This window comes from Gymnogyps californianus, chromosome 3 (assembly GCF_018139145.2).
Source record: "Gymnogyps californianus isolate 813 chromosome 3, ASM1813914v2, whole genome shotgun sequence".
NCBI lineage: Eukaryota > Metazoa > Chordata > Aves > Accipitriformes > Cathartidae > Gymnogyps > Gymnogyps californianus.
This window is the reverse complement of record NC_059473.1, coordinates 43,815,541-43,839,428: the sequence shown is the minus strand read 5'-3', so window position 1 is coordinate 43,839,428 and position 23,888 is coordinate 43,815,541. Positions and strand designations below refer to the sequence as shown.

At 39.0% G+C, this 23,888-nt stretch overlaps 1 protein-coding gene across 1 annotated transcript in view; it reads right to left on the bottom strand.

Annotated features, from left to right (window-relative positions):
* Nucleotides 1-298: 298 nt before the first annotated feature.
* The window catches only part of NID1 (nidogen 1), a 47,503-nt gene continuing 23,913 nt past the window's right edge, over nt 299-23,888 (bottom strand). Inside the window, exons 13-20 of the mRNA XM_050893473.1 lie at nt 16,771-16,995; nt 15,943-16,115; nt 13,814-13,940; nt 8,677-8,848; nt 6,516-6,673; nt 4,995-5,118; nt 3,727-3,839; nt 299-2,212 (exon numbers count right to left, since the gene is read on the bottom strand). Coding sequence (XP_050749430.1) covers nt 2,091-2,212; nt 3,727-3,839; nt 4,995-5,118; nt 6,516-6,673; nt 8,677-8,848; nt 13,814-13,940; nt 15,943-16,115; nt 16,771-16,995 — 1,214 coding nt within the window. The 3' untranslated portion in view covers nt 299-2,090. The remainder of the gene's footprint in view (nt 2,213-3,726; nt 3,840-4,994; nt 5,119-6,515; nt 6,674-8,676; nt 8,849-13,813; nt 13,941-15,942; nt 16,116-16,770; nt 16,996-23,888) is intronic.

The window sequence follows — 23,888 nt, the reverse complement described above, 5'->3', positions numbered from 1 at the left end:
CCCCCATTTAATCTAGTCCTTGCCCTATATTTCCACTAACATAGAAGTCTGAAGTATGGCATAACTGAATTATGCTTACCTGACAAACTTAAACAAGAATTAACAATCAGTAAAAAGTCTGTGTCAAAACAGAGGAAGCTGCACATTCTTTAAGTGCTCTCACATACTTGTTTTGAATAAAAGTATCCTACTAGTTTTAAAATATAAAAGTCCCAACAGCAGTTTTTCCCCTGTAGTGTTGCATCTTAGAAGTATCATCACTAGATATGAGAGTTAGCTAAACCCCAGAATTCAACAGGAAAAGAGATTTGAGACACCACATATCACTTCCTTCTGTAGGCATGACCTTTTTTTTTATAGAAAATAAAAACCAAAAGTTTTTATTGACTGTACTGTAGATACCTGTACAGAGTGTAAACTTTAATGTTTCACCAGATACGTGAATAATTCTGGAGAAAGTTATCAAGCACCTTCATTTCAACACATTTTTGATATTTACAGTAAGACATACCTGATTAAGTGTATGAATAAAATGAATTAAAAGTTATAAAAAGTTATAAAAAAAATCTTTTAAATGTTTATATGGTTTGTTATTTTACGATAAATATACAATTAAAGAGGAAGATGTCACACAATTAAGACTCAGAATTGGCTCTGTTTAAAACTGTTACTGTAGTGTCTGAAGAGGGAGTGAGGAAATGGGGATATTAGATTACTGCTCTGATCATGACATTGTGAAATGTGTTCTGGCAGAAGGCTCACAAGCCCTGTTTTCTTCTGCTGCTGCAGGCTGGCTTGCGGGTAAGCTTCCTTTCCAACACACAGTGTGGAAGCCAAACTTCACTCCCAGATTTGTACTGCTAATTTGACATAGGAATACGCATTTTGATTTTCCCTTCCCACTCCAAACTTACTGGTGATGATGAAAGCATCAACTTTGCTTTGATTTTCAGCACACCTTTTTGCTGTTACTGAACATTGGTACACAAGTGGGGCATCACTATCTTTTTTCTTTTAAGCACCAAGACACAGGTGACCTTTCTGGAAATCAGATTTTTAACTGCCATGGTTTCTCATGGTCTATGAGGAGGCATGGCATGGTTTGCTAAAGAGGAAAGATGACTAGGATAGGATTCAAAGACCACTTTCAGGCTTATAGAATCAAACATAGAAATATTATTTTAAAAGCTCTCGGGAAACAAATGTGACTTTGTGTTCCTTTAAAAATCAAACACCTCCAAATGAATCAACATCCATTCTTTGATGAACTATCAGCAATTGAGATCTATATCTAAAGTTTGTTTAGTGGATTTTAGGAAACTACTCAGGAATCTACCTCAGACCAAGAAAAATAAATCCCTTAAAATCCAACAAAAACTTCAAATACATTCACTAAGCAGTGCTGATTATCTATAAAGAATCACGTGCTGTGGGAAAGTATCGCATGGCCCAGGGTGAGAACTACCCTCACAGCACACGGATAAAGTATTTCCATAATCTCAAAGGTTGAGATTCAAGTTTTGGAAGTGGAAGGACTGGTAGTGGGACGGAACGCAGTTAGGCATTAAATCTCTCGTATTACTGGGCGTTCCCACCCACATCTATTCATCCTTGAGACCCCTTGGTTGTTTCTCAGCTAGAGATATGGTCCAGCCGCATAGATGATGGGCTAAGCATGCTACTATGCAGATAAGTGCTGCATGCTATGAGGTACAATCCAGTCTCAGGATTGTACCATCCTGAGTCATGCCATCCTCTTCACTCCGTTCAGTATTTGTTACTTTAATTTTGCCAAGAGACATTTCCTCCTAGCCCAGCACAGGTGCAACTAAGGCTTCCACATTTACCTTTAAAAGCAAGAACATAATACTAGAAGGAACAAGATGCAGTTGGACCCAACCTGGGCAGCTCTGTCTTGCCTAATTGCTACAAAACAGTCATTGCCTGTATGTGTGTCTGCAAATGTGCATTGTGGCTTGCTGTCAGCAGCATGGAGCACTTATCTTTAGGGCCTGATTGTGTTGATAGGAGTGAATTTTTTACAGCACATTTCCAAAAGCTGTCTGCTGCTCTAAAGCTTATTTTAATGCTCAGTTTCTTTCTATACAATCCACTCCAACTGTGTTGTCAGGGCAGCGGCAAGAACGGCCTCCTGGGGTAGCCAAGCAGAGGTGAGTACAACCGCCATTATTCACTGTACAGTAGTTATGTCCTGGAAGAGAAGAGATATGTAAAATGTTAAAGAAAAACAAAAGCAAAACCACAATAAAAGACACATAGATACAAAAAAAGTGCAGATATCATGACTACACTAGAGAAACAAGCCATAACAAAATTGAGAGTGAAACAAAACTGCTTTGGGGAGATGGGAGTCATCATATCCCTTGTGTCAGCTTCTGATAGTCACCTCAAAGAAAGATCCAGATATCGGGACAGAGCAGGAGAGGCAACATGAAAAAACTGGGCTGTTCCTTGAAATGCCCTTCATAAATCGGCCCAGTGGTTACAGACATTAGAACAAAGAGACAGAGAGTGAGGAAATACAGAAAGCGCAATACAGGGGGACAAAGTCCAAAATGCTACAGAACATCATCCCTGCATACCACTCACTACAAAAACATAGAGGAATGACCCATGAAAACAAAAAAATCAGGTGGGTGGGGAGCAGTACTTTAATGTTGGAGGGTAACACGAAAGAGAAGACAGTGCCAGGAGCAGTGGATCTGAGGGGAAAGGCATCCCTCAGAGAAAAACACTTGAAATAGACATATGATGAGAAAGAAATGATACCAAGGTTCTGAATATTATAAACATAAGCATTTACTCAGAGCACACAATGTTGTTTTGTTTTACACTGCCTACCAAAATGGAACTGTGAATTAACTAGTAATAACAACGTAACTGATGTCTTAATTATGACATTTCTATGGATTTTTAAGCTCTGAAACAGGCTTTCAATTAAATTAAATTATATTTTTTACTATATATATTGAATAATTTGAAGAGAAACTATCTTAGGGGATTTTAGGCCTAAAATAAAAACACCACAATTCCTATAATTCCAGCAACATTGTAATAATAAAAAAAGTGAACTCTTCTCCTTGCTGTGATTTGATAAGAACAACATAACTGAACAGTAATATTGCCTCCTAAAGAATAAATTGTTATTTCAACGGTATCAACCTCCTCTCTTCTAAGCTTCACAAGGGACTTTTCAATAACTTATCTGAAAAACTTAACATTCAATGGAACAGAAAGACCACCCCAGCTGATCTACTACCTTCTGTTGTCTGAACATTCCCTTTTTAAAAACACTGAATCTCATTAAAGACATCTGGAAGACCATGATACTTTTAAGTTTAAACTACAGAAGTAAGTAAATAAGGCCCTAGCCATGCATATAGCATTCAGTTTAGACGATGACAACATAGCAGCTTTTGCCATGTCAGATCCTCATCTTGATCATACACTCGTCCTTTCATAAAGGATAGAACAGGCCCCTTCTTCCCTCCCTATTCTGGTTTCATATCGCAACCACAACAACTGCTTTTATGAAAAAAAATTTAGGTGGCTTATAATTTCTTAGTAAATGGAAATCTAAGCACTAACCAGGTCTTCATGAACTACCTAGATCAGCTGGCAGCCTGTCAATGGGAGCTGCTACTAAGTTCATTTATACACTAAGGTGTTGCACAGCTGTAAAAACTTGAGAATCATCTGGATTACCTCCTGGGCACTGAGCAAAGGCTGTAGTGATTCCATAGAGACGGGAGCGCTTGTGAGGCTGGAAGTTATCCTTTTCTATTGAAATCGTGCGATCCACTGCTACAACAGCATCCCTGCCGTATGCAGAAGAGAATATACAGAAGTGAGATAAAGGTGGAAGTACAGGGGAAACCTAACCAAACCAAACAAAAAGGGTAGAAATGTGAAGTTGCTTCTTTTTTACAATTAGGAAGCGATGCTAGAAGCAAAATCCTCCAAGACCTCATCTTTCCTGGACAACTCAAATACGTCATAACCTTCATTCTAGGCAGCTAAGAAATTTAGCAGGGAGCCACCTTACTAATTTTGAAGGTACTTTGAACACAGGACAATGTCCCTCTATAGGAACACATCTGTTAGTAGTTTTGACACATTCTCCATATTCTGCCTCTCTGACATTTTCTGTGGTATAGCTGACATTGCAGCTACTATGCATAATGATTATGGACAATGTTGTATTTCAGGTGGAGCCTGATATCCAGAAGGCATACAGCTAGTCATAAGCAATCTTTTCTTCCTAAAAATAAAAGGGCAGTCAACTGACAGACCTGTAACACACTGTTTCGCATTGATACAAGCCTATTCTAGAATAGCATTTCTCAGCTGTTAGGTTCTAACTTGGAAATCCTTACACACATTAATAGCTCTTCCTGCAATTGGTGGAGTCATTTGTGAAAGAGTTTGCAGATAAAGCCCACACAACCATTTATGTCAAGGACAAATAAATATCTAAAAATGCCTGGACTGGATTTTTTTCTGGAAAATATAGTAAACTCTAAAGTCTTGATCATATGTTAATGTTTTAGATATTTGCAACAAAGAACTGTCATCAGGACAGTAAAAATGTTTTTTTCTTATTTCTGGTTGAACATTCAGATAATATAGGGCATAGAAAGCCAGGAGTGACTAATTTCTGCCCTCTACAATACAGCAAGTACAGCCATAAGGGAAACATGTTAGCTCCCACTCCTTTCCCAAAAATGTTCAGTGTTAAAAGCATTTTCTTAGAGGACAAATCGCTATGTTGAAAATGAAAACTCAGTTAACTGGCAACATCAATAGGTCAACTCTACAGATCCACTCCACCCTGCGTCAGCTATGGCCAGGAAAGCAAAAAAAAACAGGAATGTGTGAGAGGTCAGACATGAGAAATCCAGAATATACTTCAGTTTCTACCAGGGAGAAGAACAGATTAAAGCACTCCATAATTTCTTTAGCAGATAACATACCTTCTCCAGTCTGTGTAGTATAAATTCTTCCCATAGCTTGTAACACTAAAAGGATACTGAATTCCTTCAACAATCTTTCGTCGACCAAGCTGATTAGGGTTCATGCATTCCACCCTCTTGGTACCTGGGTGTAGTGAAACAATTAAGTCTTTGAACCAGAGCAAGAGACCTCTCATGAGGGATGAAGGACAAGCGTAAGCATGCAAGCATGAACAGAGTAAAACTTCCTGGAAGTCTTTCAGTGTGCTGCTTAGCCAAAGCCCTCCCCATGCCACATCTCTGTGTGTGCCAAAGATTGGATGGAAAAGTACGTTCGTGTTAATGCTAATCCCCATACCACCTAACTTAAAGGAACATAGATGTCTAGTGCAGCCACGGCCATTGCTCACAAGCTGAGATTCCTGCTACAGCTAGCAGCATCCTCAGGCTGGTGTGGAAGCTCACAGAAGGTCTCCTCCATTCTGGAGGGATACTTCAACCACTAACCAGTTCCACCTCCTCTGGAAGGCAGTTTTGCAAAGTTAGTTTGGTGAGCATGGCCCGAAAATGCTTGCTGGGTTGGGCCATGAAGGCAAGACTGCAGGAAGATCATCCAACTTGTAGATGCAAACAGGCTGTAAAAAGATCTAGCTGTAAAGCTACTACACACATTGGGAACACTGCTAATGAATATAAACACCTGTAGGTTTCTCTTAAGTAGTGAGTTTCAAAATTAGGGAAAAAGGAAAAGAGACAAATGCGAGAACAAGAGAGGAAGAGAGAAAAAGAAAAGAAAGATAGCACAAGGAAATCTGTTTGAAGGTTGGAGAAAGTGTCTTACAGTGAAAAAGAGAGCTCGATGTTTTTAGTTTATAAAAAATTTGAAAGGTGACTTGAAGTGTAAAAGCACCTCCACAGGAGGAGATCTCTGGCACAGTCTACAGGGAGAAAGATGAAAGAGGGGGGGTAGGGGGGGCGGAGTTCAAATGAGAATTAAAAGCCCACTTTTTTTATTGGTAAGACACTGGCACAAAACCAACAATGGGTCGGTGGCAGAACCTTCATCTCTTGATCTTTAAATCTAGTGTGAATTGCTTTTTCAAGATGTGCTTCAGTCAAATATAAGCCAGACTTTGCCTAAGGTTACAGGTCTTGGAACAATAGTGCCAGGATGACATTCTATAGGGCCAGATTAGATGAATCAGTGTTTTTCCCCAGTCTTAAACTCACAACTTCTTCTACAAAGGCCTAAGCACTGCCTAAAGAGATAGCCACATACCAGACACACAGATATAAACCTGTTGCACTCCTAGAAAGTTTTGTGATCAGAATTGAAAACTTTCCACTTGCACACAGTCTCATGTGAATGCTACAGTGGTAGTAACAACGAATAAATGGAGAGATTATTAAAGCCAAAAAGAAAGGCATAAAGTCTAAGATGCAGCCCCAAAAGCTATAAATATTAATTGGCTGTGCATAATTTCAGGATTGGACATACTTATTCTACTACTGCTATGAAGAAAGATTTTAGCACCTCTTTACCTGCATCTACCCAGCACAGCATTGAGGAATAAGGATCAAATGTCAGCCCATTTGGTAACCCAAGATCATCTTTAACAAGAATTCTTCTGTTTGTGCCATCCATGTATGAGGTTTCAATTTTAGGAGCTTCTCTGTTCCAGTCAGTCCAGTACAAGTTTCTTAAGAGGAAGAAAAAGGCAAGAATTAAGACAGTGACTGATCTCAAAAGATTGTTGTAATTAAGGAAAAGGCTAAGGACACAAAAGTAACATGCACACACCTTAAATCATTTAAATAAATAAGAAGGACCACATTGCACTTTGATATAGAAGTAACAAAAGTATAGTAAAGATGTAGCAAATGTTATACTTCCATTAAAAACAAAAACAGCAAGCACACACATAAGAAGAAATGCTTTCTCTGCATTGTTTAGGTTATGTGCAAGATACCAGGTAAAAAGACCTCTATTTCAACAGTTCTGAGGACCATTCATGATGTACATCCACAGTTCTCCTCCTCACTGCCCATCATGTCTGCTCAGGCTAAGCAGCAGGAGCATTTGGCATACATTTTTTGGCATTCATTCAAAACCACATTTTTCTTTTCAGTGCAACAAGTAAGCAAGATACAATGGAATCAGAGTAGTTTATGGTCAAGGGAGAACCCCAGAGAAGGTCATAAATTCACTGATGCTTTATTATTAGTGGCCATGTTAGTGGTGTTTTTTTTTCCTTGGATGCACTTTCTGTGGCTGAGAATTTACATAGCCCCTCAACACAAGCACCTGTGTTGTTTACTCCTTAACACACACACACACAAATCTACTAGGAGACAGAAGTCCATGCTGCCTGACCTGAACCCAGAGGCCTACTCTGTCAGTGGGGTTCTGCATGGAACAGAGGTCTCTCCTCAGTCTGATGACACTTGTACCTCTCCCTTTCTCTGACACCACGAAGTGCATTCGTTTTTCCTTATTATGCTGTCACTTGATGTACATCCACAGATGTTTTCAACCTACTATTATGTGACGATTATGTAGAAGCTTATTTTATGTTAAAGGAATTAGAGAAGTCAATACCATTACTTTTTCATTTAATTTTGTATCACTCAAATTTTCATGGATCACATGCATTCTTTTCTCACTACAAACCTTGTTTGCAAACATCTGGAATGAGGATGTGTCTTCTAAATAACTCTCCCTGAGCAATATAGTAGTTTTGTTCATAAATGACTTCTCACCTAAGAGCATTCCAAATGCCTATTATATCAACTAAGCAATCATTTAGCAGAGCTTCCCAGCAATTCAAGACTGAAAAGAAAGCCTCTTTGCTTCTATGCTTCTGAGTATTTTGACTGAAATGTCTCTTCTCAGCAGTGGCCACGCTACAGAGAGTTGTGCCAGGACAATAGCAGGGAAGTTCAGACATTAATGAACAGACATGCAGTACTACCATGGACTCTGCAGTAGTCTTAATTTTCCCTATATTTCTTCCAATATTCAGAGAGAAAAAATGTAAACAGATCAAAGACTACATAAAAGAATGTCGATACTTCCATTTTTGCAGGCTGGAACCGTAACAAAAACATTTACACTTTCCTACTGACACTCTGCTAGGCTATTTCTGTGATTGCAGCTTACAGGCTCAATTTTTAAAGCATGTAGTTATCTGCATCTTCAAATAGAAGCCTAACAGGACCTTCTCAGGCAACTGAATGACAGAAGTGAAAATGATGAAGAGACACCATGGGAATTTTCAAAGAAGGAACACTGTACAGGAAGAAGGGCTGTCATAATGGAAATGAAAATATAAGATTGCTTAATCTAGTATTTTAGACCCATAATCTCGCAAAAAAAAAAATGTTTTTTTAGGTAAGAGCAATGCTTGTCATCCTGCTAACAATGTACTGAAAGCAAGGTACAAACAAGTATTTGACAAACCTCTCAACAAGATATCACAGTATTACCTAGCAGGCATTTTAGAAGTTTTATTTCCAGTGTACCACTCAGACACAGGACACAAGTAGATTGTTCCATTTCTGTTTGTTAGTCGTTTTAGGAAAAGATAGTCCTATTATTGTCTACAGACAGCCTAAAAACATGGACTCAGAGTATATGCTCATGTTAAATACGTAAATAAATAAGATCAAACTTTGTACATATCTCTTGACAACATATCCATACCCTCTCATAGGATCCGCAACAATGGCTCTGGGGTTCACCAGGCCAGTGTCAAAAAGGATGCGACGCTGGCGCCCATCCAGCCTAGCCACTTCTATTCTATCCAGTTGAGAGTCAGTCCAGAAGATGTTGCGACCTAGATGATCTACAGCTATCCCTTCAGGGCTTCCCAAGTCTGCAGCAGAACAGAGAAAAACATGCCTAGGCATTATATTTATTCCCAATACACAATGTCAGCCTCATAAGCATAACTCTTAACTGAGATAAGTTTTCTTCAGTTTTCTGGCTGTGGTCCAACAAAAGCTACTTCATGTCAGTTGGAAGAGGAATACGCATTTTGCCTTATGAAGTTTAAACAAACAGAACTTTCATAAATACATAGAATAACAAAGTCTATGAGGAACCAACTCATCGTGCATGTAAGCTTTCCTTGAGGGGTGGACACAGAAAAAGAGTTGATTGCAGAGAAATAAACAGTAGAGATTATCAGAATCTTATTCTATTCTCCTTAGCAGGCCAAGATCTAGAATGGATTTTATAATCCTTAATATTTCCCCTTCTTTGGTACTGGCATATGTGACACCCCTCTGAAAACTGGATTTATGCTACGTTTAGCCAATGCAATACTTAAAGATAATCAAGCTCCAAAGCACTAGAGATAATGATATCAGCAAACGGATGGAATTTAGATCCAGTTCTTTGTTTTTGCAGAGCAATCCTTTTTGGAACATGTTTTAGTACTGTATGTGCACAGTTTTTCTTGGACAGTTAGCTGTTCCAAAAGCAACAGGAAATAGCAGATAATGACCTTACTGCTTTAGCATTTATAATTTCTAACTCTGATGAAGGATGAAGAATAAATGTATAGCACTCCAAGGTTTAATTCAGCCACTATGAAAAACTGCTCCATACTTTTCAAGGTTCATAAATCCATTGAAAAAGAGCAGGCAGGCTGTGTGGGATGTAACGAAGCCAAATCAATTTTAGTCCAATTTCAGTTCCGAAAGAAAAAGAAAGAATTGTACATGGTCACTCCCCAAAAGAGGTGAAGTGACCCTTCATACCAGCCAGCTGTTAAAAAAAAAACAACCACCACCTTTCCAATGCCACACATCATGTAAATATGCAAGAACAACAGAATGTGGCCCATTAGCCTTCTATTAATTCTCAAGTTTATTTACTGATAGTCATTAAACCAACAGTATGTGACACAAACAACCTTTCTGGAGAAAAGGCATTTGGTCCAGAACACTGGGTAGAGCTGTCTAAAATTTGCTACTATAACTTTGCTATGAATAATAGTTGTACAATAGCCTAAACAGCCTCTGCTCTCTCACACAGGTGGATTACACTTACCACACTTAACCTGGACACATAACATTTTGGATGTATATTCATTGCTGAAGAGGCGGAAAAGAACGAATAAGATGTATCTCACTGCTTCTAACTCACAGCTCATACACGGGGCGGGGGGCAAGAAAGTAAATGGGAATTAGTTATCTCTTTACTCCTCCCAAGGGCACTTGGGCATACTTTAGCTTAGTTACACTGACTTCACATTACTACTTGTATTTCTCCAAGCGCCTCTGTGGAGCTAAACCTGTTATCTGCAAGAAACCACCTCACATATACTTCAGACCCTCAAATGTTCCTACTTCTTTTCTTGCGAATGGCAGAGGCTGCTGAGAGTGGCCTCGTTTTGAGGTGATGGTGGTGACAATCCCCAGTCTCTGGGATCAGAAGATCACTGACTAAATGGTGGTGGAGGAGCTCCCGGCCTCTTTTAGGAAACAGAAGAGGGCAGCAGGCAAAAGATCTGCTGCCACTGATTCCCAGGAGCCCCTGTTCCCTGACTAGATTCCTTGCTTCAGCTATATACTAGAAGATTTAAAGAAGTCTAAAGTAAATGTCTTTCCTGTTTGGTTGACAATGAACCAGAAAAAACTATCCCCCATGGAGGGGTAAGGGAATATATAGGCTTCATGTATCACCAGTCTTTCCAGAGGCACAAATGTGTTCCTGCTATATTGTCATCAGGCCTGACACAGTCACAGGCTCTGTCCCTGGGGACAGGCTTGTACAGACATGTATGGCTGATACAACTTAAGCACCTACAACAAAGAGGAAAGCTCTCCTTCCCAACCTGCCTCCACAGCTGCAGAGCTCAGTAAGGCTCCACAGGCTATACAGCTGCAGGGATAGACAAGAACTGGATGGGGCTCCACAATAAAACATGTTTCTGCAAAGCAATGCAACTTGGATCACAAGAGCTTTAACAAACAAAAAACTAGTGCATTCCACAAAAATACATGTGAACTGAAGAAAGCAGCTGCAGCTCACAGGAGGAAAAAGGCAAAGATCAAAACAAAACAAAGAATTCTCATGAGTCTTCTGAGAGGGAGGCATTTTCCTATTTCCTGAAACTTTAAAGTTTCAGTTTTGGCTAGCATAGAAGACATCCATTCAAATACTGAATATTCAACCTTATTTTGTTCTGACTCCTTATTGAAGAGCCCATTAACATACAGAGAGTAAAGTGCAACTTTGCTCAACATCTTTTCAGGAATGGCATTCACTTCCTATGCAAACAACAGTACAACAGAAATCATGAGATGTCTTACACATACAATGTTTTTTGTAGCAGATGAAAACCATGAGGTTTCCACGTGGCATTGAAGCATCTTGAATTACCTAAAATAATCAAATTTAGTTGAAAGCCTTCACAAATATTTTTAAAATATTTTATACACTGCAAGATTTTTAATGTGTACGCACACACTCTCATTAGACAGACTAATTCATATCCATATAAAATTTTTAGCAATAGTAATTTCCCTCATTTTAAAAAGTGCAGAATCTGAGAAAATACTTTAATAGTGGAAATCGGAAACCCTTTCCCCACAGAATTTGTACTTGTACAGGCACATGCTTGCACTACATGTTAAGAGTCCCTTTCAGATTAAATATGTTGGGATGAAAAAGAAGTCTTACAAATATCTCAGCCATCAAGTTGTACAGAAATATGAAGCTCCATAATTGCTGGAATGGTTAGCAATGGCCTTAAGCTCTCCCTTTTCCCTTCCCAGGACAATGGTAGGACCCAAGCCACCCCCCTCTCTCTGCTGCCCCTAAGAGCCTGAATGGAGTCCCAGCAAACTGGCTATTCTGAAGCACAAACTCCAGGTAGAGATAGTCAACACATCCAGAGAAAACTAAAGCAAATTTATTGTAGAGTTTTAAAACTGGTTGATCATTTTGCTAAAATAATTTCCTAAATTTTTGTGACAATAGCTGAAAAGGATCCAAAGCAAGGGTGACTTCCTCCGGTATTTTGACTTCACAGGTGTTCTAGGATCCTGAGGACACCAGTATTCAAAAAGTGCCTCCAGCTATTTTTGTTGGGGTTTTTTTATGCCCTGCCCATTCACTTCGTTCTCCAAACCTGTCCTTCCCCTTAACCCTTTCCATTTAGAAAAGGTTTTCATATTTAAGATGCATGGGCTTACACTTACCCTTCTAATGAAAGTGAACATGGACTGCAGTGAGCAGCAGAGTCTTGGGGGAAAGAGTATAAGAACAGGACATAAACTGTAAAAGCACTAACCCCACAATACCCTCTAGGCCATTTCTCGAATCCTTGAGCAACTCCAAGGGCAAAAACCAAAGAAGGTGGCTTTACTCAGTTTTATTTTACAACTTGAGTGGGAGGCACGGAAAGTCACAGCTGAAAGAGTTTCTAACCACCTTTCAGCTGTTTGATCCCCAAGCCCAGGAACAGAGAGCAGGGGTTCTCCTCTTCAACCTCCTTGCTCACCAGTCCTTTCTCAGCAGAGCAGGCAGCTGACAGGCAGAGAACAGGAGAGAAAAGGACTACACATAACCAAATCTCAGCTAGCCAGCACCTACCTTGCTTGCCAGAACAAAAATCAAAGAGTGACACCCACAGATGATATTCCATGTGAACGTATAAATGAAACTCTTTAGTCAGCTTTAGTTTTGATTGTGTTCAATACTCATTCAAGAGCAAACTGACAATCCATCATGCCCTTTTGAGATCATAAATACATTGAACAACGATGGATCTACTCCAGCACATGACCTAGGTTTTAATGATAACCTTTCTTCTTCACATATTTACGTCTTGTAGCCATTGCATCATTGTAAGCATGAATAATGTTTATCTATGGTAGTCTGAGCTTAGCCTGCCTATGTGTTCCATTCCTCACAGCCAGGGACACGGGACCTTTTCAGGAAGGATGCTGGGCCACCCTTTCTGATCAGTATGGTTGACAAGATGTGACCATAAAAGAGGTGGGCTACACAAAGGCTGCCAGGCTGGGCCCAACATAGCACAGCCAGTCCTCAACACAGGGAAGTGAGGTCTTGAGTGTGCTTTAAAAATCCGGGATGTCATGACCTGGGGGATTTGCCCTGAGAGTACTAGCTGTGCTGCCCCCCTATAGTGGCAGCCCTGAGGATGCCACCACAGGTAGAGCGCAGTAAAGGCCTCAAGCCTACCTCAAGATTCCTCCCCAAAAGTGACAAAGCATCCAAAGGAGGGGGTTTTTTGCTTTGTTAAACACAGCAATAATATAAGCACAGCCTAGGACTGTAATTTGGTACAGAAATCCTCTAAACATTCCTCTGAGGAGCTGAGACACTGTCCAAAGCCCAGACTATGAGGCTCTGAACCCTGCACCCATTAGTGCCTTGAGATATGCTTTAAAACCACCACAGCAGCTTGATTCATCTTTCAAATCCCTCAACCTTCAATTAAAACGTCCCCAGTGATGTTCACAAGACACTCAATGGTTAGACAGAGACAGTATCCTGCAACTGCAAATAAGGGCAGAAACATCTCACTGACATGCTGCTCCCACTTCTGGCCTTAAACGTAGTTTATTTAAAGAGAACCGACTTCTCGCCTAACTTAGCAGTGGAAAGGCTGTGAAGGGCTATCGCATAGGGAACGGATCTTTTTTCATTTTACGTTATCCAGACTTTTTGGTTATTGTTTATCCAAATAACACCGGCTTGTAATGCTACAGCTAAGGCAACACCTGGGAAGTACGTATTACTAAATTCAAGTGTCTAATGCCATTCCTAGGGAGTAGCAAGAGGAAGAATTTTGTGCTGTTACCTGTTTTGATGATGGTTGTTGGCTCCCCACCCTGCAGGCTAGCCCTGCTGATCGAAGGGCCACTGATGTCTGTCCAGTAAACCATCTTGTCCGTGCAATCGTAAGCAACTCCAATAACAACTTTATCCTGTTGGTCAACAAGAAAGTTACATCAGCTTATGCTAAACAACATTTATTTGCCAGCAGCACTAGCTTATGGATCTAAGTCTCAAGCCTGAAAAAACAAAATTCTTGAGGAAAGGTGGGAGATGAGGAGGACAGGCAGAGAAAACGACTGGGTGACAGTCATTGTAGAATAGCTTAGAAAAATACTTTCAATTATAAGTCCCTTTTAACTAGCAGACACCATTTTCAATTATCTTATTTCAAAGAAGCATTGTAGATATTAGTACTGAACAGTTGGTCTCACTTCTACAACTTCACCTGCATATCCATTTAAAGAAAGTTCATGTTGTTATTTTACTGTGTTATTCCTCATGTGCTTTTTTCTCTCATTCTTTCCCTTCAAGGAGGAATAATGACTTCTATAAAATCTGACTTGTGTTCTGTATATTCATCAACACATGCATTACAGCTGCATTTCAGCAGTGCTACCTACATAGCATCATTTGACTCAAAAAAGTTCTAGCAAAGTTTTTAAAATAAAAAACAGCTTAAACAAATACTCCATAAATCATTCTGCTGGAAAGAATATGCTTAGGGACAAGGAACATATATATGCAATTTTCCAGGCAGAAGAAGATAGGACTGGAGTTTGAGTTTAGGAGTTGAAACATTCCTCCAGGCAAATGAAAGAGACTTTCAGGGTAAAACAATAATTTCACATGGATTCCCAGGTCTATCACCTTTGCTGCTTTTGTAACTTGTAACTTCTTAGAAAGATAGTCCAAAACCATGCATTAAAACAGATGCACTTATTCATCAGCGTACATTAATGTTGTAGGTTAAAAAACAATCTGAACACCTCTATGCTGCTAAATACTGTCACTTCACAAATAAACACTGTGACAACACAGAGACAATACTGTTAGCAGAGACTGAAAGTTTCATTTTAATTGAGAGTTTTAAGGAAGAGTTGCATCTTATCTCTTAAGCTCTTTCCTGAAGATACTTCTAATTAATTCATTTAAGCTAGATCAAGTAAATAATGAGACTAGCTGACAAGGATTCAGGATCAGTCTCTATATCAGCCTAAGTACCCCATTTTGCACACAGTATTTTACTTTATTTTTACATTATTGCAGCAGCACTTTAGACAAGAGACAAAAGCTTGATTTTGCCCTTACATCACAGCACAGTTTGTGGTACTATTTACTGAACTGAATCTGTGTAATTTAGTCAGTATTTGCTCTACTAAATATTCACAGTAATGTAAAAAAGAGGCCAGCAAGCTACCTGGTATTGCTATCTATTATAAATACAGTAACACTGGAATGAAAACTGAAATCCCAGGCTTCAGGCAAAACAAATGAATGTGATGAAACTGGAAGTGAGAAGAGTTGGCATGTGTCACAGGTGATGGAACAGATAGGTTCTCAGCATCAGGGATTCATTTTCAAGGAAAAAAGATTCTCAAGACAGTAGTAAGAAGTGTGGGAAAAAGATTTACCACCCATTGGGCCTGCACATGGAGAAGGAAGCAAAAAAGAAGAAGAAAAAAAAATCTGTATATATCTGTAGCCAAGAAGTACAGAGAACTGACTGAAAAACAGGAAGAGATTAAGACTTAGGAAAAAACTTTGAGGGAGTCAGAGAGAAAAAAAAGCCTCTCCACATATTGCTATTGTAGGTCTCCTAGACTTTTATAGCAGAGTCAGAAAGCCAATGGAAGTGTGAATGTAGGAGTGTTTATACGATGAGCTATTGGAGGCATGTGAGATAACAAATACTAGATCTTTGTCTTATGAGCTATTCTTCAAAGGCAAATCATTTTTCTGTAGCTCAGTTTTAGGCTTCTTGACTAGTCAGGTCAGGAATTTTCAGTGACAAAGTGATGGGATACTGAAATCTTAAGAGTAAAAATTGAGTTTGGAACTTAAGTTATCAAATTACATCGACAAACACTCTTCACTTTCATCTTTGTCACAAGTCTTCTAAAACACATGGACTTAGTATAGTAGGTTACTTACTGGAATATGCAAGAGTGCTTTTGCACCATTTTTCTTCATACTGTTTCCATCTAGTGGAACATGTTCAATTTTACCACTTTGGGCAAAGAGCAAGTGCGTTCCTGGTGGCAGAGGTACTGTATCTGGTCGAACAGAGGGCCCAATAACAACAGGAGGAGCAGCTGTGCTCAGACCTTGTTAATAGAGAATGAAACAGATGGGGAAAAAATTAGCTTGTGTACAGCATAACAAGGCTCCTTGTTATTTGCAGAGACACAATTACAGTCAGACTTCTTAGAAGGAAACAGCCCTATAAGCAGACACTAATAACTATAATCAGATGCAGAAAGCTTCTGAATTTTTCCCCTTGGCTGACAGAGAAGGAGCAATTGACATAATAGGTCTTTTCATGTTCAGCTCTGTAATTGCTTTTTCCTTCAAATGTTTAGAAAAGCCTATCTTATTTTGCAGCTGAAGTGAGGAAGATGTAGGAAGGAACATCCTTCATTTCCTGAGGCAAGTCAGTTACCACACATTCAAATTTGCCACAGCTCCCAGAGGGCAGAAACTATAAGGGCCCCTCACAGTTTCAAGGCAGGAAAGAAGTTAGAAAACCATCTTCTTATTCAGAGGCTCACCACAGTTGTCCAGATCCCCTGGCTGAAGGAAAAGTGTATGCTGGAGTTACCGAAGGGCTGCAGCACAAGGCATATCATCACCAGGACAGCAAAGATCTGCATTGTTCCAAGTCAGTGCTGTATCTCAGGGGCATGACTAAGCCCCACATTTGGTAGACAGTGCACTTGGGTAGAGAGACACCCACAAGAAACAAGTGCTTCAGCCACTTACATGGTGGTCGAACTCCTGGGCCGCTTCTGGTGCCATCAATCTCATTTCCATCCCTATCCACACACCAACAATATCCACTGCTAGAATGGCACTGAGCGGGTAGGTAATTCCCATGCTCATCACACTGGGGAATGAAGTGATCAACTCTTATCTCCCTTGGGAAGAAAGTGCCTCCACTTCCAAGAGCTACTTCTCGTTCACGCTGGCATTTGGTCTTTTCCAATTCTGTGAAAAAACATACAGATCAGTGAATATTTCTGTTTAAACTAATAACTATGTTCCATTAACAGTTAATGTATGCCAGCCACTTATAATGCAAGTATTCTTACCGCTGGAGGAACATGGCACTGTTACAAACCTTGAAGGCATATGCGTTCAGCGCACCTTCAGGAATAGTCTGCCCTATGTAAATGTGACACATTGCCTTAAACTTACGTCATTTTATCTTTCACTGTCTAGTTTAAAACAGAACAAACAGACCCCCTGCAGCTTCCTACATTGAAGGGTCATAAACAGAAGCTGGAAAACACTGTCTTTCTCCATGAGGCACATTAGCAAGAACATTCTGTCCGACTTGCGAATCCGATGTCTACTCATTTGGCAATTATCCATGGGCCTTAAAATGTGACTAATTAGCCAGGAAAAACAGTGGATAAAGGTTTTTTGTAATGCTAAAAGTCGAGTTTCTCTTCAGAGCCACAAGAGAAAACCACAACATGAGGCAGATGCTGATTTCTCTACAGAACCTAGGAAATGAAACAACTCATTGCTTTGATGTATATTAGGTTTTTAGAATTTGGTCATCAAGTTTGAGCACTCATTTGATACTTTCAGACCTAAGAAAGGAATTGCAGGGACAGATTGTCCAGTCCCTGGTAAAGTGCACAAATAAGGCTATACAGAAAACAGGAATACTACTACGTATGCAGAGAAACATATGATGCACAATGGCTACACCACATGCATATGTATTACTGTAGAGATTACAGAGGAAAGACTAACTTTCCAGATTATCAGGAGATTTAGGGATTTGATTCTTTTGGTTTCAATTTTACAAAACAGTCTGGACTAAAATATACATCTTCTTATGCTATTATCTGTCATGCAATAGGGAATGTCATCTGGATCCATATATCCTTCTAGATGCCAAACAACATAATGAAACTAAAAGAATACAATAAAAATAATCTTCTTCCTTCTCTAGACAAAGAAATCTGGCTTAGTTTTACCTTACACTTGAGACCCCTTAAGGGTTCTATGCATTGTGAGAGAAAGAGCTCTAATTATGGGGGAGTATCATTTTCCTGTCAATGATTTCTACAGACAGTTAGAAATACTTACCACAAACTGAATGCTGAAGAGGCTTGAACATTACACTTCCATTTATTCCTTCCTTGTTTTTACATTGCCTGGTAGACAGCATTAGCTATGTGTGGCTCAGACTAGACCCAGCCCAGCTGAGCAAAAAGCTAATCCCATGCGCCCACAGACTAGTGTGGTGTAAATCACACAAATACAAAAAAGAAGGGTAGTTTTTTATTATTATTTAAACTAGTTATGCAAGCAAAAGCTTTGGACAAGTTTCATGCACCTGGACACAATTACAGAAATACAAATGTCTGGAGAACAGCTTACTCTTAAACAACTGAAATACTTGGCATCAGCTTTAATGTGGGTGGTGGAGAGCCTTGAATCAACCTACAAAACCAGACCCTGAAGGAAAGCCTCCGTTATCTATCTCAAATTTTGTTTGCATGTATTCAATGCATTATGCAGGCAAAAGAAATATTGATTCCAGCAACCGGATAGTTTTGCCATACTTTTTTTTTTTTTTTTTTTTAATTATATGCACTGCTCACGAGAGAAAGCAGGGGTAATACAGAGTATTGGTAAACTGACCCACCCTGCTTTTGTTCATGGCAGAACAAAATCTTCATTGCATTTATGTCATCTTTGAAAGACACTATTAGCTCCTCCTCAGTGGGATATAAAAAGAAGTGTAGAAGATGGTCGTTTTTCCTTCCCACCTGAAACTCCCAGAACTAGAGAATATCCAACAGCTTACAATTTTTAAAATCAATTGACTAGATCAATTTTATGAAAATGAGCTAGCAAATATGAATTATACAAAGCAGTGCATATACACTCCCAGATAGGACCTAGCTGTTAAACATAAAATATATTAGTATTATTGGTAACTTGAAATACCAATGTCTGTTCTAATATCAAGACAATGTTCACATTTATATCTGCAGATTTTATACAGGAATACTGATGGAATTTTTGAAGAGTACTTATATTGCAATGATCAAGACTAATCTCACAAATGGCCTTGTGAGATGCCATTGACTTATGCCATTAGCCCCACTAAAGTCAAGAGACTAGTCAAACAAATTAATTTTCAAAATTAGTACTCGATTTCTAGAAGGCAGAGAATAAGATTTGTTCTTTCTAAAAAATCCCATCAACACTGATTTTTCAGTTGCATAAAAATAAGTCGAATACCCTATTGCCACTCACTTTCAGGAATAACAATGTATTTTACTGCTTCTGTGCTCCTGAAAGTCTCTTCTATTTGTGACAAACTTTTTTAACAGTATCAAGTGCGATAAGTCATCTATGTTAAAGAAACATTCTGAAAAGAAGTAAAACCAGTGTTACCACGTTCATCTGTGCCGACTCAATCATTTTAACCTGTCTTTCAACATTAAACTCATTTCAACTCACTAACATGAATTTAGCCAATATTAAAATTTATAAACCAAAACAAGTCCCTAAACTAGTTATGACAGTCCAAACCAGGCACTTGGAATCCATACTGTATTTTTTCTCTCCTTATCTCCGAATCATGAGCAGGATGACTATGCTTACAGTTCAGAGACACCTAAAGAAAAGTGAGCTGAATCCCAGTCCAGTGTTGTAGCCCATGCAGCAATGAAGGCACAATAATCTTAGATACAGATGACAGCTAGTTGGGACAAACAGTCTGCTTTTCAGAGGTTCTTACCATTCTTGAAACCCACATTTGAAAGCCAAGACAAATGATCATGTCAATGATGAGGAAAATGGCATACACTACGGTTAGTTCATACTGCCAGGCATGAAACAAACAGTAAGAGCAAAACCTGTGTAATCTTCAGTGATGCAGGAAAGTGGGGGTGCCAACAGCCTTTTATTAACAGCAGGACCAAGTTTCAATATTTTTCAGTACCTATGTTTAAATATTACTGATTAGCGATTGTTATAAAATTGAGTAAAAATCTGTTCTCACTGCTTTTTGTTGTAGTTGATGCTTGGCTGATGAAGGTAACACACTGACCTAATAGCTTTGCATTTCCCTATGGCACTCTACTTATGCCCACAGGGCAGTATCATTTTTGAAATAAAGCACCATACTGTGGGCTACCTCAATTTGATAAATGATTAAAAACTTAAAAATCACCTGAGTCAGTGGACAAATGTCATGAAGTAGTGGTATTTCTCATAAGTTCCCATATTACCTTTGTCTTGGTTTTAAATTTCCTTATTAAGAAATTTAGTTCCTTCATTAGGATTCCAGAGGAAAATATACAGCCATAGGTTGCATCATTTGTGGAAGAGAAATAGGCCACAAAACAAGAGAAGGACAGAAACTCATCACTAGGTAAACTGAGCTTATTAAACTCAACAAGTAGATTCACACAGTCAAATGGAAAGTTACACTTCTTGGAATACACTGTGTAGACCAGCCTCTAAAGACAGACTCATCTTGGAAACCACAACCAAAAAAAGCTATCAGATCACAGCTATCAGCAGGTAATTGCGAGCAGATAAGCTGCCAGCACACAGCTCAGTGCTGCAGGGATTGTGAGGGGGTACAAATAAATATTCAGCATATACACAGGGAACACTGCACAGGTATAGAGAAGCAATGTGGGACTGGGCAGATGATTCAAGGAATACTGGGCCCACCTCTGGTAACCACAGTTCAAAAGGACAGTGAAAAACTGAACCAGTGTGCAGAAGAGAGCTCCTAAGAGAGAAGCTGTAGTGCAGCACACAGATCAAAGGCCCAATGAAGAAGTTATGTTCCATGGACCACAGTACACACAAGTCAGACTAGATACATAGAAAGAACAGTGCATCCTGAACTCAAGCTAAATGTATACCCTTCCTCAGAAAAATAAATTTGTATTTAATGTTTTAAACATTTTTTTTTTCAGTTGTTTCATAAACTACCAGTAGCAATCTGGAATTTAAAAGTCACTGAAATATATCACAGAACTTGAAAAAATGAAATGGAAATAGCATGGATATGGAAAGTGGGCCAGATGAAAAACATATGTGTACACATTTCCCACATAAGCAAAGAAACAAACAGAAAGGGGGAAAAAACCCCAAAAGCCATATACAAACTTTCAAAGTCTTTTTTGGTCATAAAGGAAAGCTCTTGCAGCAGCACTGCAGAAAATTATTTATGGACTTTTCCAAAAAAAGATGGAGGCTGAGAAAATAGGAGGAGAAACAGAGATGTATGGGACTTCTTCCCTTCCATTTTGCAGGGGGGATTACAGTCTGATACACTAAACCAAATTCAATTAGTTCTGTGACAGCATTCAAAAATTTTTAAAGATCTGATATAACTACCCAAACAGGTTTTCATTCACAAGCTAAAGACAGAAGTGATTTAAAACTGTGTCCAGAATCAGTATGTAATCAAAGAGTACTTTTCAATTTCCTATGTGGATCACTTTATTCCCCACGTATCACAAGGAGTTATACTGACATTTTTAATTGCTGTTCTCAGACCTTGCCAAAAAAAGAAGAGGAAAAAAACCAAAACAAAAATAACACACTTCCCTTTGTCCCTTCATTCTCCTTTGTAATCCTTCACTTACAGTGTTGCCCTGGTAAGTGCATTTCTCATGTGAAACGGATTGTATACAGAGGAGCAGCGAATGGCTCTTAAGTCAGACCCCTAGTTCCAAGAATCTAGATTTGTTTCTGTTTAGTAAACAGTGTCTGGGGTCTGCAAGGGTAGAAACACTCAGACATCTGGTTTTTTGAAATGGAAAAATGAAGCGTGAGGAAATAATGAAGTACAGACTTTCTTAATAGCTGTGAGCAGTGGGACATTCCAGCATCATTAACTCTTTCATTAACCTGCTGGTTCACTCCTACAGACATTCCCTTGTGTGTGACTCAAATCCATTTTACTTGTTAGTCTACTTGTTTCAAGAGCTGCCGTTCAGCAGTGGTAAGATTCAACAGTAGGTTTCTTATAATAATAAAGACACCAAACAAGCAAGCAATTGCACCCATGGATTGGAAAAGGGTACAGCAAAAAGAACTGAGTATTCAGATGAATGAAACTTTCTATGCTATTAACAGCCAGAAAAGACTTCAGCGACTTGACTGAGGCTAATTAGATCAAAATCTTAGTGGGTGAAAAGGGGAAGAAAGGGTCTCTAATTACCGCTGAATACAATACAGCCTCATCTGGAATCTCCATTCTGAAGCAACTTACTTTACAAATTGGGTGCTAAAGTAAACTAAGCTGCTTTTTGCTAGGCTTCAGAAAGTATAATTTGATTCTATCTCCTGGCAATGATTAACTGTTGGATATATCCATTTTAAAAGTACTAAAGCTTTAGCAACAGATGACAGACAGCTATTGTTCTATTAACTCTCTAAGAAGGGAGGAGTAGCTAAGTTTGTTGCAAACTGCCATTGCTGCAGACTAGCAGAGCAATACGATACTCTGTACTTCAGTCAGGATTCAGCAAAAGTGAGACTTCTTATCTACACAGATTTTTTTCTGCTCTGAGCATTTCACGAGCAGGGCCAATCGATACAAGTGTTTCTAAAGCATATCTTCTACTGATAGTACAAAACAGTATTTAAAAAAAACCCAAAAAATCAGAAAGGCATATATGAAGACTAACAAAACCTGACAGATCTCCACCCACTAAAACAGTAGATACAACAAAACTCTCCAAAATATTTTGTTACTACCATTAAAGCTGTGACATGGAAAGATCCCCATTCAGGGTACAACTGTGTTGAGTATGGAAAGTCAAAAAGCGTACAGGATAAGCAGCAAAAAATAACATAAAGCTACTACAAAATACTATACTGTGCTTAGCAGTTTAGCAGACACACTAACCACTGCATGTGAAAAGGTGTTGTTCTTAACAAAATAAACCCCACTTAAGTATGCTATCACATATACTCAGAAGAAATTAATTGGATCCTGGTAATAAAGTCAATTGGTTGAATTCAAGTATCAGTCTACCAAACCATCTGTTTCAGCTACAAAGTGGATATGCCAGACATGAAAGCAATATTTCTGCCTCTACAATTCTGCCTGAAGAACTGGAAGCTTTAAGGTTCGATTTTGCTTCAGTTTATTCACATCAAGTTTCTCCTCTAGCAGGAATAATCCTGGTTTTATCAGCTGGTTGGTTAGCTAAATATTTTGACACAGGTCAGAAACACTAGGTAGTTCTTCATTCATCTGGCATTAAAATGAAAATACACATGGCCATTCATGCATGAAAAGTTAGTTAAAAATAATATTGAAAGACTGACAAAGTGGCAAAAGCTAGAGCTTCAGAACTAAACACTGCAAAATCTCCTACAATTTTTCTATGATAGAAAAGTCTACAAGCACTGGGTGATTTGACTTAACACGTGTTGTTGAGCACATGATGAAGAGTCATGTAACTATGATCTAAAACCAGAAACAACCTTGTGATTTTTTTATGCCTTTCCTATAAATGATCCTTTGCCTTTTTGTTTTAAGACATGACTATCCAGTTGTGCAAAAAGTCAGAAATTCAGAATTAGGGAATATAGTGGCAAAAGAAAAATATTAAGTTTCAGCAACGCATCAGGTAGTAATATTGTGCCATGCAGACAAGCACTTTTAAGCCAGCACATCCACTATTAAAAAAGCCCCTCAATTTTGAATCATCATATACTTTGGACATCATTAAGACCACAGTGCAGAAGCTGAATTATAGAGAGCCTTCCTCCTCAGTCACACTGCTCCTTGCTTTCTTTCCCTTTGGCCCTACGCCTTTCTTACTCTTGGCTGCACAATTTGAGTTTCAGTCTGTTGAGAGGTGCAGGGTCCT